This window comes from Ursus americanus, chromosome 3 (genome assembly GCF_024610735.1).
Source record: "Ursus americanus isolate L20-20 chromosome 3, mUrsAme1.1.p, whole genome shotgun sequence".
Taxonomy (NCBI): Eukaryota; Metazoa; Chordata; class Mammalia; order Carnivora; family Ursidae; genus Ursus; species Ursus americanus.
The window spans coordinates 23,026,475-23,040,169 of record NC_142129.1 but is presented as its reverse complement, the minus strand read 5'-3'; the positions used below and the strand labels follow the sequence as shown (position 1 = coordinate 23,040,169).

Genomic DNA, 13,695 nt, shown 5'->3' with positions numbered 1-13,695 from the left:
GGGAGTCTCCGGGGACTCCGGCTCCCGCTTTGGGGCTCACCGCGAGCGGGCTCAGGGCACCGCCTTGTGGCCGCGCCTGGAACTGCACGGCCTCGGGTACCCCCGCCCAACTGCGCGGCGGCCGCGACCCAAGCCCTGCCTCCTTCCTCCGGCCTGGTCTCAGCCGGGACAGCGGTGCCACGTGCCCACTCACCTTACCGCCCACCCAGCCCGACCGCAGCACTCACGGGGCCACAGGAGAGCGGCGGGCAGCGCTGGCTCTGGCAGCGCACCGTGCCGGCCACGCAGGAGCAGGTGGTGCAAACGTCCTCGGCCCAGCGCTCCCCGGAGGCCACTGCCCGGCCCTGGTGCGCGCACGACTGGGCGGGCGCTGAGGAGACAGGAGCGGGGTAGGGTCAACTGCCCGTCCCTCGCACTGGGTGTCACTGGTCCCCAACCCCCATCATTCTGGCTGGCACCTTGGCATCGCTCACAGCAGCGGCCGGCCTCTCGCACCTTCGCCCAGCCATGGGGGCAGGAGAGGGCAGCGCACTCCTCCAGGTCACACTCCACGTGGCCCCGCTGAGGACAGATGTCATTGCTCTAGGGACCTCCTGCAGGGTCTGGGGGCCCTCTGGGTCACAGTCTGAGGCGGCAGCCCCTTCTCTCTGCCCCTGCCCCACAAGAACACCCATGTCCCGTTCAAGTGGGGGATGAAATCCAGCCCTTAGTCCCTTGCCCCAGCACATGAATGCCGCTGCCCGCTCTCACTCAGAGGGGGAACCTTTTTCTAATTACCTCAAAGACTCCACATTCACTGGTCCAGTGTCCTGAGACTCCTCTATCCATCCATCTGTAGGGCCCTCCACCCCAGCCCATGCCCGCCCTGTGACCCCCAGCTCACTTGGCAGGTGCAGGTAATGCACGCGTTGCTGGGGTCCTGCCAGCTCTCTCCATCTGCCACTCTCCGGCCCTCTGCCTCCACCATACATTCTGAGGAGGAAGAAACGAGGAATGGGGAGCACAGTGCTTCCAACTGCATCCTCCCCTCTGGGGCTCACCCCGAAGGCCCACGGCAGGGGGGTGCCCACACCATTCCACAAGCACCCTGATGGTGTTGATTTCTTCAACCAGTGTCCAGATGACCTACTAGACGGCAGGCCCTACACCAGGGCTCAGGAAGTGGAGAGGGTCCTGGAAGCCCAAAGAGCCAGAGGCTGGAACCTTCCCATGGGCTGGCTGCCAGCTCAGTGAAATGCCTGGCCAGTGGGCCTGCAGTCCCTGGGCCCACCGACAAGCCTCAGGCGAGGCCTTGAGAATCCAGACTTCATTCCCTGCTTTCCCCTGCCCTCTGCACCCCAATGAGTAACCATTCATTTCTACAAAAGAATGAAGCCTGCATTTGGAGTATAGACCCCAGGTTGCCCACATAGCCTTTGGACGCCACTCGTCCTATCTCCCCGCTGGGCTCATGCTCGGAGGACACAGGTCAAGGCTGGCACTTACCTCGGCACACAGGGCAGCAGCTCCCAGGGGGGGTATGGCGCTCTGATGGGGGACAGCTGAGCTCGGGACAGGCCCGGTGAATGCAGAGCCATGTCAGGTCCTGTGGAAGAGCATGTGGACACCGCCGGTAGAGACTAGCAGGGAGGGAGCAGGGTGTAGTTGGGAGTAGGCCTCGGCCAGATATGATATCCAAGATAAGTGGGTGGATGTCCGGGTGAGTGGGGAGCCTGGAGCTGCTGCAGGAGAGGAGTTGCTGCCACAGCCTACAGAGGAGGAAGAGAGGGCTTTGGGAGTCCCCGAGGCAGAAGGGCTCACCTGGCACTGGCAGGTGTAGCAAGGGTCCGGCGGGGCCAGCTCAGAGCCCAGCAAGCCTTCTGTGCAGTTACTCAGAGCCTCTGTGAAGACAAGAACTCCTTGTTGGGTGGAAAGGGGGAAGCAGGGGGCAAAAGCCCACTTACCCACTGTGTCCCCAGACTTCTTAGGCCTAGGGCATACTCATATCCCCAGCACCTTGATTCCAAGAGGAGAAGTCCTCTTTCTCCTGGGGTCAGCAAAGAAAATTTGGACTTTTTAAAAAGCCCTTTGCAGATTACTAGGGTGGAGGGCCTGGACATGGACAGGGGGTGGCTTCCCTATCCTGAAGGCACTGAGGACGATCAGGATGCCTCCTCTGCTCCCTGTACTACTTCTTTTTACATCACCTGGCTAAAACGGCACAAGGAAGCACAGAGAGCCAGGTAGGTACTCCAGGTTCTGTGCCATTTTGGGCAGACTAACCAACCGCTCTGAACCTCAGTTTTCTCATCTGTAAAAGGGAACAATAATACCCCTCACTGGGCAACTGAGAATTAAATGGGATACTGTTAATTAAAAGCACCAAGTATAGTGTCTAGCATGCAGAAGATGCATAATAAATGTTAGTCTTCTCTTTCCCTGAAGCACATCCTAGCAAGTGTTGGTAAGAACAGCTCCCCACCTCTGTAGCCCCTCTGTTCTCCCTTTACCGCTCTCAAGAAGCCAGGGGCCAGCAAAACTCCTGCCCCGCAGCGCCACCTGCTGGGAAAGATGCTCCACAAACTGCGCCTGGCTTCAGTGTCAAGGATCCCCAGTTCTCCCTGGGGGCGTGCAGGCCCTCCCCTGCCAGGGCATGGGCTTCCAGAATAGTCCATCAGACTCAAGAAAGGGTGAGGGCTGGGGCTGCAGAGGAGAGCTGGCTGGCTCTCCCAGTGTCACTTTGGGGATGGCCGTCCTACCCTCTTTTCTACCCCCATATCCAGGGACTCACGGGCACAGGTGGGGCAGCAGTGCTGGGGCCCAGGAGGCAGGAGCTGGCTGATGGGACAGCCCACCAGACTGGGACACTGCCGCCGGTGACACTGAATGCTGGGGGGTCCCTCAGGCTGCAGCTACAAAAATGAGTGAGCAAAGGGGGTGGGTTCCAGGCCTTGGAAGCCAAGAGACATCCTCTTTCTCGGGATTCCAGGCCCTTCCATCTGCCTGCTGCACCTCCCCCTGGATATGTCTTGGGCAGGTTAAACTCCAGGTTGCAGAGACTCACCGTCTCCCCAGGTTGCTTCTCACCCTATGCCCTAATTACCAGAGGTGATGTCCCCTTCTCTTTCTAGTTACTCGGGCCTGACTCTCATGTGACCGCTGATCCACCTGTACTCTCATGCCATCCTCCCCCCTCCCTGCCAAGTCTCCGGACGCGGGACATCATACATCTGCTTACCATTACCTTCACATGGAATTCCCTAACATGCCCCCGCAGCTGCTTCCCAGGTGCATCCCCACTGCGCCCCATCCTCACAACCCCCACTCAGCTCCCGTCCCACCCCACACCTCCTGGCCCTGCTTAGCTCTTCACCCCAAGTCCTGCCTCACCTCCTGACCACAGAGGCACATTCCTCTCTCTGACCCTCACAGTGCATGCCCCGCACGGGGTCCAGGCTGCCCCCTTTACAGCAGCCCACCCCTCAGCATTGCCGTCACCCACCTCACAGATGCATACTTCACACGGGTCTGCCCCCGGCTGGAAGCTCTCCCCTGGTTCATACTTGTGGCCCTCATGCTCACAGTCTTGGGGCAGGGTGGGGGGGTAGGAGAAGAACAGGACCACGGAGTCTTTAGGCTGGCAGGAATGCCAGGGGTTGAGGTTCTGTATCCCCGCAGCGCCCCCCCTCCCAGCTCCAGGGATTGGGATGTGTGCAAGAATAGGGGTCACTTCTAGAACAGCCCGACTCTGCTGCCCAGCCCAGTACAAGGAGAGAGATGTGGCCCAGGTGCTGCCTCCCCACCTTCCCAGCCGGCCCAGGCTCCCAGTACCAGAGCATCGAGGGCAGCAGTCGCTGAGGCCTTGGTGGGGCCGGGCACAGGAGCTGACACACTGGACGCGGGCACAGGTCACGACGCCCTCATGGCATGTGCAGGAGGAGCAGCGGCTTTGGGGGCGCACCCAGCTACTGCCTTCAGGGTGCTCCTCCCCATCAGCCAGGCAGCCTGTGTCCCGGGTGGGCAGGGATGAGCTCTGAGTCTTGGTTCTGCCTCTATGGCCCTGTCCCCCCAACCCTGGGTGCTCGGCAGGGGGATTGGCAGGGAGGTGGTGGGAAGGTGGCCTGGGGCAGAGCTCCGGTGTGTGGTGGAGGGGAAGGACCCTGGGTAAGGGTCGGAACACCTGGGTTCTTATCCCATTCCATGCCTGCTTGCTTGCTAGACCAAGGGCTACAACAAACAGCAGCCCAGTACCAGCAACGGTAGCTGGCATGCAGTAGGTGTGTAATAAATGCATGCAGAAAGAATAGAAGGCTCCATCACTAAGCAAGTGCCCAAGGTAACAATCTAGAACCAGATGGCTAAGATGCAAATCCTGACTGCCACCAACTAGCTGCATGATCACAGGCAAGTTATGTTACCTCTCTGTACCTTGGTTTTCTCATCTGTAAAATGGGAATAATAATAGTACCTATGTGATCGTGTGTGGGTTAAATGAGATGTGTCAAGTGCTGAGCTCAGATGGGACGTGCTCAATAAACGTGAATTGTCATTATTATGACAATGAACAGAGCGTGGTTAGGAAGGGGGCATTTTTGAGGGGGTGATAGTCTGGGCAGGCCAGGGGCAGGGAGAGGTAGGAAGAGCTGAAGACTAGCAAGGAGGAGCGCTCAAGGGCCAAGGGGTGGGAGGGCCAAGTGGCAGACGGAGCAGGAGGCTGGGGGAGAGCTGGGAAAGGGAGGTGGGGCAGGTACGGGGCACTGGGCTGGGGGGCAGGGGGCAAAAGCAAGGGCTCAGCCACATGGGGCCAGGCATACCTCTGCAGCGAGGGCAGCAGCTGCCTGGCTCCGTGACCTGGAGCGGGCAGGACAGAGGAGGGCACGGCCGCCGCACACAGCTGACCTGGCCACCCTGCAGGAGAGGCACATTCCCAGACTTGCCCTTTAGGCCAGGTGCCCCAGAGGCATTGTGGCCCTGCCCCCACCCCACCCCACTCTGCCCCCTCCCTACCATACCTGACAACGACACCACTCACAGCTGCCTGGGGGCCCCTCAAACTCTTCCCCATCCTGGTGCTCCTGGCCCTGGGAGAGGCAGCCTGAGGGAAACACGTTTCCTGGGTGAGGCGCTGTGCCTGCCACCTTGCCCTGTCCAACCTCAGGCCTGGCCGATGGGGGGGGGCAGGGATAAGCATGGGGTGTAGGGACACATGGAAGGCAGCTCACTGTGGCAAACAGGGCAGAAGCAGGGTCCTGGAGAGGGGTGGGGGCAGGGAGCTGGAGGACAAGGCTTCTTCTGGCAGTGCATGGAACCTTCCTGGGGGAGAGAGGTCACACTGCCACTTCTTGACTCCATGTTGTCACAGCCTCAAAACAGGCTACACACTGCCCCAGGGTGGGGTGTCCCTACTGAGCCTGTCAGGCTCCAACCCCCCTCCCTTGGCCCGGGATGACCCAAATCCAATCCTCTTCCAGCAGATGGTACCCTGGGAGATGGGGAGGTGGAGGAAACAAGGTCTTCCTGGCCAGGGAGGACAACCCAAGGATGAAAGGTTACCAAGTTTCCAAAAGGCCACCTCACCTGGCAGGTGCAGAGGGAGCAGCCGGGGTCAAGTGGGTCAGGAAGGGTCTCTCCAGGGGCTGCCGTGACCCCATGATAGAGGCATCCTGGCAGAGCAGGAAATGCAATCAAAGAGCAGCCATCAGCGCAGCCCTCCATGGCCACGCACAGCTGGGCCGGGGGGCTGCTACAAAGCTGGGGGAGACATTCAGTGCGGCCTGCCGTGGCCAGTACGGTGAGGGTGGGAGGACAGTCTCCGGCCGGCTGTGAGTGGGGAGACCAGCGGGCATGAAGGGAGTGAGGACCGGAGCTGGGATCGAGGACTGCTGGCAAGTCTGTGTCTGTGGGGCCCGTGGAGGAGGTGAGGAACGGGCGCTCCTAGAAATGAAGGCTAGACATGGGCCAGGTTCAGGACTGTGGGCAAAAGAAGCCAGGAGGGAAGGAAGCTGCCACTCGTGACTGCTGACTCAAGGGCATGGGAGCCATGGAATGGGTTTGAGTCTGGTGATGCGACATGTTAGGAAGGCGACGAGACAGTTTAAGAGCAGGAAGTTCTGGAAGCACGAGGCCCAGTGACTTGATGAGCACAACTGTGAGTCTGGGGTGACAGCAGGGACAGACAGGAGGGCACGGGTGCAGTGTGAGGAAAGCACAGGGTGCGGGTTTCCTGTGTGGCTCCCTCAGGGGAAGGGTGACCGTGGTGAGGCCAGGTGACTCCCTGGGAGCTCCAGAAGGGGCAGGAAGGGCAGGTGCTGTCCTACCCTGGCAGGTCGGGCAGCAGTGTCCAGCCGGGGTGAGCGGGTGGCTGCAGCCCAGTGGCTCGCAGGGCCGGCGGCGGCACGTCACGAAGCCTCCGAGGCAGGTACACAGACCGCAGGGCTCTCGGGGGTCCGGGAACTCCTGGCTGCTCAGGTAGGGCTCCCCTAGATACTCACAGCCTTCGAGAGGGGACAGGGAGGGGCAGGGCAGAGGGCAGAAAGGGTGAGAGGTGAGCAGTAGTCAGGTTCTCAGCTTGGGCCTGAGCTGGGGCCTCAAAGACACAGCAACTGGGGGGAGGGGGGGCTCGAGCCAGGCAGGGGAAGTGGGGGTCAGAGGAAAGGCGGGGTGGAGGGGGCTGGCTGAAGGACGGACTTCCTCCCTTTCAGCCTGCAATCTATCGGGAAAGCCCACATAAGATCTGTCCCTAGAGTTAAATACTCGGCAGCAGGCCACTGCCCGGGCAGACAGCCCCACGGTCCCCAAGCTGAGGAGGGCTGGAGATAGCCCGAGACGGCTTAGGAGACCAGGTTCAAGGTATCCTCTTTCCAGTACTCTCTCCAGCCCTCTGAGTAATCCGGCACCGGGAGGGGGTCCCAGAGCGGTGGCAGCCTGACCCGAGCAGGTCTCTCTTGCTGACCTCCTTTTTTTTAAAAAGAGAGGGCACTTCGGGTGATAATGATGTGTCAGTGTTGGCTTGTCAAATGCACCCCCCCCCCCCGTGGTGGTGTTGACAACAAGGGAGGCTGTGCAGGTGTGGGGACAGGGAGTACGTGGGAAATCTCTGTACCCTCCTCTCGCTTTTGCTGTCAACCTAAAACTGCCATAAAGAAAAAAATAAAGCCTTGACAGGAAAAAAGAAAAAAGAAAAAGAAAAGAGAGGGCGAGTCTGAGTCTCAAAGCCTTGGCAGGCAAAAGCGTCTGACTCAAATTCAATGTTTTATTTTTAACTGTATTAATATTTATGGTAATCTTCATTCCTGGCAAATTGAATTCATTTACGGTACGATATAACGACTCCTTTCTAAAAAGATTTAAATTTAAAAGTTAATTTGAAGAAAAATCGTTAACTAAATAAAATTGTAGGTGGTAGAGAGTAGGTAGCAATATCGCTCAGATAGTACAAGGGTGACCAAAGACTGGGGAACTGGGTCTTGTTCAACCCTCTCTTGTTTACAGGAGCTAAAGTTAGAGTTACATTTAAAAATGGTTAAGGTAGTGAATTTTATGTGTATTTTACAGAAATACGCATTTTTAAAATGTATTTTATGTTATGTGTATTTCACAAAAATACTCTCATTTTTAAAATGTATTTTTTAATTAAAAAAAAAAAAAAAGAGGCCCAGAGAGGTTATGTAACTTGTCCAAGGTCACATAGCCAAATAGCATCCCGGCAGGAGCGACTCCAGGTTTTAGTCCCGTGTTTGTTCCTACGTGACAGATGTTGTGGACCCACTCTAGGGCAGTAGAGGCGATGCTGACCCAGCCCTCCCAGCCCCTCATCCCCACAGTCCCCTGCCCCTCACCGTCACAGGCAGGGCAGCAGTCACCCCTGGCAGGGAAGGGGCACTGAGCAGGGGCACAGGCCTGAGGTTCGCAGCTGACGCTGCCCTCCCAGCAGAGGCAGACATGGCACGCGACACTGGGCGAAGGGAAGCGCGCCCCGCTGGCAAACTCCGTCCCCTGGTATAGGCAGCCTGGGGGGGCAGGCGAGGAGGGCAGGAGCCGGGGCTGTCTGCCAGGCCCACAGCCTCCCAGGCCCTGCAGACTGGGCACCGTCCCCCCACATTCTTAGTGAGAACCCCGACGTGGGAGTGGTGGGCTCGGAGGGAGGGGGATACTGGGATGGCGCAGCGTCAGGGGCTGGAGAAAGGGAGACACGGAATAACAGGGCACCAGGTAGGGCTAGGCTGTGGGGCCGAGTTGGAGGCAGCAGGGGGCGGGGGTGGTGGGGGTGCCGCCCAGGCGTTACCGTCGCAGGAGGGGCAGCAGGGCCCCTGGCGCGGGTGGGCGCAGGGCGCAGGCGGGCAGGGCAGCCGCTGGCAGGACACGGAGCCGTCGAGGCAGAGGCAGCGGCGGCAGGGGTCGTCCGGCAGGGGGAAATGCTCCAGGTGCCGGGCCGGAACCCCGCCCCCCGGCCGCGGGCAGCCCGAGGCGGCGGCTGCAGGAGAGAGCGCGCGTCAAGGGGTCCCGCAAGAGGCTGCGGAGGCTCCCCGCTCTCTCCCGGGCGGATCTGCCCGAGGGCTGCGCCTCCTACCGGGGCACTGCGGGCAGCACTCTTCGGGCAGCAGCACCGGCTCTGGACAGGGCAGCGGCGGGCAGCGGCGGGCGAGGCACTGCACGCTGCCGCTCTGCAACAGGGAGACCACGCCAGGCCCGGTTAGCGGTGGGAGGCAGAGGGAATCCCCGCTCCTTCTGACGGCCACCTTGGGGGACCGCTGCTGGTCTCCCGAGTCCCGCCCCTCCTCGCCTGGACGCCTCCTCCCACGGGGGGTGGGGGAGGGGCGGACTCACCAGACAGCTACACTGCCGGCAGGGGTCGGAGGGGTGAGGGAAGTCGGCTCCGTTGGGGTACTCTTTCCCACCAAAGGCACAGCCTGGGGGATCAGACATCTTAGGCCCGGGAGGGGCCCTACTCCCTCCTAGATATGCTGCCCTTCCAGCCCTAAAAGCCATAGGTGGGACCAAGCCATTCCAGGAGACACCCCCTCCTTCCCTATCCCATCCACCTTACCGTTGCAGACGTTCTGGCAGCAGGGACCAGGCAGCGGATGGGCACAGAGGGCCCTGGGGCAGGCCCGACGCTGGCAACGGGCATGGCCTTCCTGACATTGGCACTCCTGGCAGGGGTCTCGGGGGTGGGAGAAGTTCTCGCCGTCCACAAATACTTGTTCCTCCAGGATACAGTCTGAGCATTGGGGCAGGGGGAGGGGCAGGAGTGGCAGCAGGCCTGACAGTTCTAGGGCTGGGCGGGCAGAGCCACTGAGGAAAGGCCAGAGGAAGCACCATGGAGAGAGTGGAGGAGGGTTCTGCGTAGGCAGGCGTGGCTATCTCTCCAGCACAAGCGCGCATGCGCGTGTGCGTGTGCGTGTGCGTGTGTGTGTTTGAGCCCATTTACCTGCAGGCACGTGTGTCTGCCTCTGAGATTGAAGAGGCAGGGAGCTCATGCGTGCAGGTGTGTGTGTTTGTGACGGGTACCCACCCCGGCACAGACTCTCCACCAGGGCAGGACTCAGGTCACACTGCATGCCAGCACGCAGTCTCTGCATGCCAGACCCAAATGTTGTTGCACGAAGCTGCTTTATACAGAAAGATATGCAAATATATGCGGCTGGTGGGGGGATTGGAAGAGGAAAAATAGAATGGGAGGGAAGGGTCACAGAATAACGTGAAGGGATAAACAAATCTCTACTCTCCCTCCTGCCTATACTCTGTGAGTTCCAAGCTGTGTCTGACTGGAAACAATTTGGAAGACTGCTGCTTTCTAAGGTATCTGGGGAGCCCCGGGGGCCATGGGAGAGCTGGGTCTAGGGCCCCCAAGCCAGACAGGTGCAAGAAGCACATACCTGGGCACCTGGGACAGCACTGGCCAGGTTCACTCTGGGGCCTGGCACAAGTTGTGGGAGGGCAGTCAACCAAGGAGCACCTCACAGTCCCATCCTGGGAGCAGGGAAGAGGGCAATGGGGGTGGGCCCCACAAGGGGCTCAGCAGGGCAGCGGCAAGCCAGGGGAGGTACCTCGCAGCTGCAGGCGTGGCAAGGGCTATCTGCGTCTGTGAAGTTCTGTCCATTGGCATACACTTGGCCATGGTAGGTGCAGCTCTCACAGATGGGGCAGCAGGTGCCTGGGCGGGGCAGACTGATCAGAGCCCAGCTAACCAGTGGGGGCTGGACAGATCCAGGGAAGAAAGCCAGATCGGGGTGGAGCACTCACCAGGGGGCTGGGTAGGGTGCTGGCAGGGGGCCGGGGAGCAGAGCACAGCCCCACACGTGGGCACGCCATCATGACAGGAGCAGGCCATGCAGGGCTGACCATCAGGCTCCCACTGGACGCCCTCGGCGAACTCCTCTCCCTCGAGCACACAGGCTACAGCAAGGGGGGGCTGTCACCATGGCAACCTGGACACCTCCAGCCATCCCTGACCTTCCCAGACCACGGGACCCTGGCTTCGCCATCCCCACGGTGGCCTCTGAACACATACCAGCGTGGTTGGTGGGCCTGGCAATGCCCCCCCTCCCTGGGAAGGGACCCCTTCCATTGGCAGCGGCTGGACACAGCCCTCTTTGAAGCTGTTCCTCCCTCTCCCCCTCCCCACACATACCTGGGCAGAGCGGGGGGCCAGAGTCAGGCAGTGTGCAGGGGGCAAGCGGGCACTGCTGCTCCTCACAGGAGACCTCGCCGGCCTAGGAGGGACGCTGGCTGAGGGTCCTCGAGGGCCGGGACAGATGTGGGGCGTGAGAGGGCGGGACCGGCTACCTGGCAGGAGCAGCGGAGGCAGTGCCCACTCTCGCGGAGGCTAAAGGTCTCCTCACTCTGATACTGGTGTCCCTGGTACTCACAGCCTGGATAGGAGGACCAGGGGGACAGAGCTGGAGGCTGACAGCGAAGCCTCACACCACCTCGAGGCATCCACCGCCCGCCCCGAGGCACCAACTTTCCCTCCCTCCAGGATCCAGGGCCCCACCCCAGGGCCCCGTCTGCCATGAGAAGGTGAGGTGAGAAGGTGACCCTCACCCGTGGGGACAGGCGTTTAGGCTTATCAAGGACGTCTCCCATACTATAGTCCGAGGGGTCTTCCTACAGGCCCAAACACCTGCGCCCAACCCTGGAGCCTCTCTGGGGCCAGAGCTCGCCCCTCTCCAGGTGACTCAAGTCCCCAGCTCACCGTCACACACTGGGCAGCACTGCCCAGGGATCCTGCCTGGGTGTCTGCAGGGCACAGGCGGGCAGGGCAGAGGCTCACACTGGACGCTCCCGTTCTGCCAATAGGGCCTGGTCAGCGTTCAAGAGGCAGGCCCGGGAGCCAGGCCCTCCCTGCCAGGCAGCCACACTCACAGCGCAGTGGCAGTGCGAGCAGGGGTCCCCAGAGCCCACCGACTCTCCGCTGCGGTACTCCCGCCCATTTAGGAAACAGCCTGTTGGGAAAAAGGGTGCCTCAGACCCTTCTCAGGGTCCCACCGCTGCATGTCCTGGTCCTGGCCTTCGTGGGAGACTGAGCTGGGCCGTCCGTGAGCTTTCGGAACCCCCGCTCCAGGCGCCACTCACCGACTCACCATCACACAGTGGGCAGCAGGTGCCTGGCAGCGGCCGCGCAGGGTACGGGCACAAGCTGGCACACTCTTGCTGGCGGCACTGAATGTGGCCCTCCTGGGAGAGGGCAGAGTGGACAGGGGAAGGGGCCATCAGAGCTCCGTCAGGTGGCAGAAACAGCAATCGAGTCCCTGCGATCCACTTACTAGAAATCGTTATGGGTTGAACTGTGTCCCCCCAAATTCGTATGTTTAAGTCCTAACCCCCAGCACCTCTGAACGTGGCCTATCAGGAAATAGGGTCATTGCAGATGTCATTAGTTAAGATGAGGTCATCCTGGAGTGGGGCGGCCCCTCCAGTAACTGTGTCCTTGTAAAGAGGGGAAATTTGAATACACACACAGAGCAACATGTGAAGATGAAGGGAGACACCAAGGGATGCCAAGGATTGCCAGCAAACCACCAGAAGCTAAGAGAGAGGCCTAGAACAGATTTCCCGGCACAGCCCTCAGAAGGAACCCATCCTGCTGACACCTTGATCTTGGACTTCTGATCTCGGGAACCACAAGATGATACATTTCTATTGTTTAAGCCAATCCGTTTGTGCTACTTTGTTATGGTGGCCCTAGGAAACTAATACAGATGTATAACCCAGAATGTTACTGAAGCACTCGGTGACTCAGTTTACCCATCTGAAAAAAGACAATAATAGTCCTGTCCTCAGGCACCTGGGTGGTTCAGTCAGTTAAAGGTCCTGGGATCGAGCCCTGCATTGGGCTCCCTGCTCAGTGGAGAGCCTGCTTCTCCCTCTCCCTCTGCCCTGCCCCCTGCTCATGTTCTCTCTCTCAAATAAATGAATAAACTCTTAAAAAAAAAATAGTCCTGTCCTCATAGCCTGTTATGGGAATGCAATGAGATGCGGTGCCTGGTGTGACATCAGCCTCTGGACTTGGCAAGCAAACAGTAGCTGCTGCTACTCCCCACGGCCCTTCCCAGACAGACCCCACCCCCTGAGCTCACACCTGCATCGGGGCTCCCTACAGCCAGTCCCATACGTGACAGCCAGTCACTCTTCTCACAGGTGTTGGGGAGGGTGGTCGGTGTGAACAGGGATGGGGAGCACATGGTTGCAGAGGGGATGGGGCTGTAGTGAAATCCCATAGGCCGGGGGGCTTATAAACAACAGAAATTTAGTTCTCATCATTCTGGAGGCTGGGAAGTCCAAGACCAACGTGCCAGAAGTGTCTGGTTAGGACCTGCTCCCAGGTTCCTGGACACCTGTCTTTTCACTGTGTCTTCACATGGCTGAAGAGGGAAAGAGCTAGCTCTCTGGGGTCCCTTCTGCAAGGACACTAACCCCATTCGTGAAGCCTCCACCCTTGTGACCTAAATACCTTCCAAAGGCCCCACCTCCTAATACCATCACCTTGGGGGTTAAGATTTTAACATATGAATTTGGGGGGGGGCACATTCAGTCTATAGCCCCTGGAATGTCCTTCCTCATTTCTCCCTGCTTAAATTCTACTCACCCTTTAAGACCTAAACCCACCCCCTCCCATGAAGATTCTCTAGGTCTGTGCTGTCCAATAGAAACATAACACAAGTCACAAATCACTTTAAATTCTCTAGCAGTCAAATTTCAAAACGTACGAAGAAGCAGATAAAACTAAATTTTAAGATATTCCATTCAACTCAATATACCCAAAAGTTATTTCAACATATAATCAGCATAGAGTATTAATGAGATATTTTATATCCCTTTCTTTCATACCAAGTCTTTAATTTTAAAATCCCATGTGTATTTTACACCCAGCCCATCTCAGATTGGGCGGCCCCATCTCCAGGGCTCAGCGGCCACACACAGTAGTGGTTACAGATTGGACAGCCCAGTTCTACGTGTCTCGAGGAAATCTACGTTACTCTCTCCCGGAGCTGTTGCTGCCATATCCTGTCCTGTCTCACTCCTGGAGCTTGCAAGCTCTTTGAATTCATTCACATATCCATGCTGCACACCTGCTGTGCTCAGAACTGGGTACACAGACAGGCACAGCCCTGTCCCCCCCCGCCCCACAGCGCCCAGAATCAGTTCTTCTCCACCTCTGTCCCCTCGCAGTGCCTATGGGGTGAGCACTGAGAAATGAAGGAATGACTGTGG

At 59.1% G+C, this 13,695-nt stretch overlaps 1 protein-coding gene across 2 annotated transcripts in view; it reads right to left on the bottom strand.

Moving 5' to 3' along the window:
• The window catches only part of KCP (kielin cysteine rich BMP regulator), a 45,708-nt gene that overhangs the window by 5,291 nt on the left and 26,722 nt on the right, over nucleotides 1–13,695 (bottom strand). For both annotated transcript variants that reach the window (XM_045792679.2, XM_045792678.2), the window contains exons 15-40: nucleotides 11,565–11,658; nucleotides 11,347–11,426; nucleotides 11,177–11,270; nucleotides 10,768–10,853; nucleotides 10,613–10,694; nucleotides 10,225–10,377; nucleotides 10,029–10,135; nucleotides 9,858–9,951; nucleotides 9,026–9,199; nucleotides 8,806–8,888; nucleotides 8,549–8,642; nucleotides 8,264–8,452; nucleotides 7,818–7,988; nucleotides 6,297–6,473; nucleotides 5,557–5,642; nucleotides 5,202–5,292; nucleotides 4,992–5,074; nucleotides 4,794–4,887; nucleotides 3,811–3,984; nucleotides 3,482–3,564; nucleotides 2,771–2,891; nucleotides 1,801–1,880; nucleotides 1,486–1,585; nucleotides 884–972; nucleotides 459–561; nucleotides 228–370 (exon numbers count right to left, since the gene is read on the bottom strand). In XM_045792679.2, coding sequence (XP_045648635.2) covers nucleotides 228–370; nucleotides 459–561; nucleotides 884–972; nucleotides 1,486–1,585; nucleotides 1,801–1,880; nucleotides 2,771–2,891; nucleotides 3,482–3,564; nucleotides 3,811–3,984; nucleotides 4,794–4,887; nucleotides 4,992–5,074; nucleotides 5,202–5,292; nucleotides 5,557–5,642; nucleotides 6,297–6,473; nucleotides 7,818–7,988; nucleotides 8,264–8,452; nucleotides 8,549–8,642; nucleotides 8,806–8,888; nucleotides 9,026–9,199; nucleotides 9,858–9,951; nucleotides 10,029–10,135; nucleotides 10,225–10,377; nucleotides 10,613–10,694; nucleotides 10,768–10,853; nucleotides 11,177–11,270; nucleotides 11,347–11,426; nucleotides 11,565–11,658 — 2,925 coding nt within the window. The remainder of the gene's footprint in view (nucleotides 1–227; nucleotides 371–458; nucleotides 562–883; nucleotides 973–1,485; nucleotides 1,586–1,800; nucleotides 1,881–2,770; nucleotides 2,892–3,481; nucleotides 3,565–3,810; nucleotides 3,985–4,793; nucleotides 4,888–4,991; nucleotides 5,075–5,201; nucleotides 5,293–5,556; nucleotides 5,643–6,296; nucleotides 6,474–7,817; nucleotides 7,989–8,263; nucleotides 8,453–8,548; nucleotides 8,643–8,805; nucleotides 8,889–9,025; nucleotides 9,200–9,857; nucleotides 9,952–10,028; nucleotides 10,136–10,224; nucleotides 10,378–10,612; nucleotides 10,695–10,767; nucleotides 10,854–11,176; nucleotides 11,271–11,346; nucleotides 11,427–11,564; nucleotides 11,659–13,695) is intronic.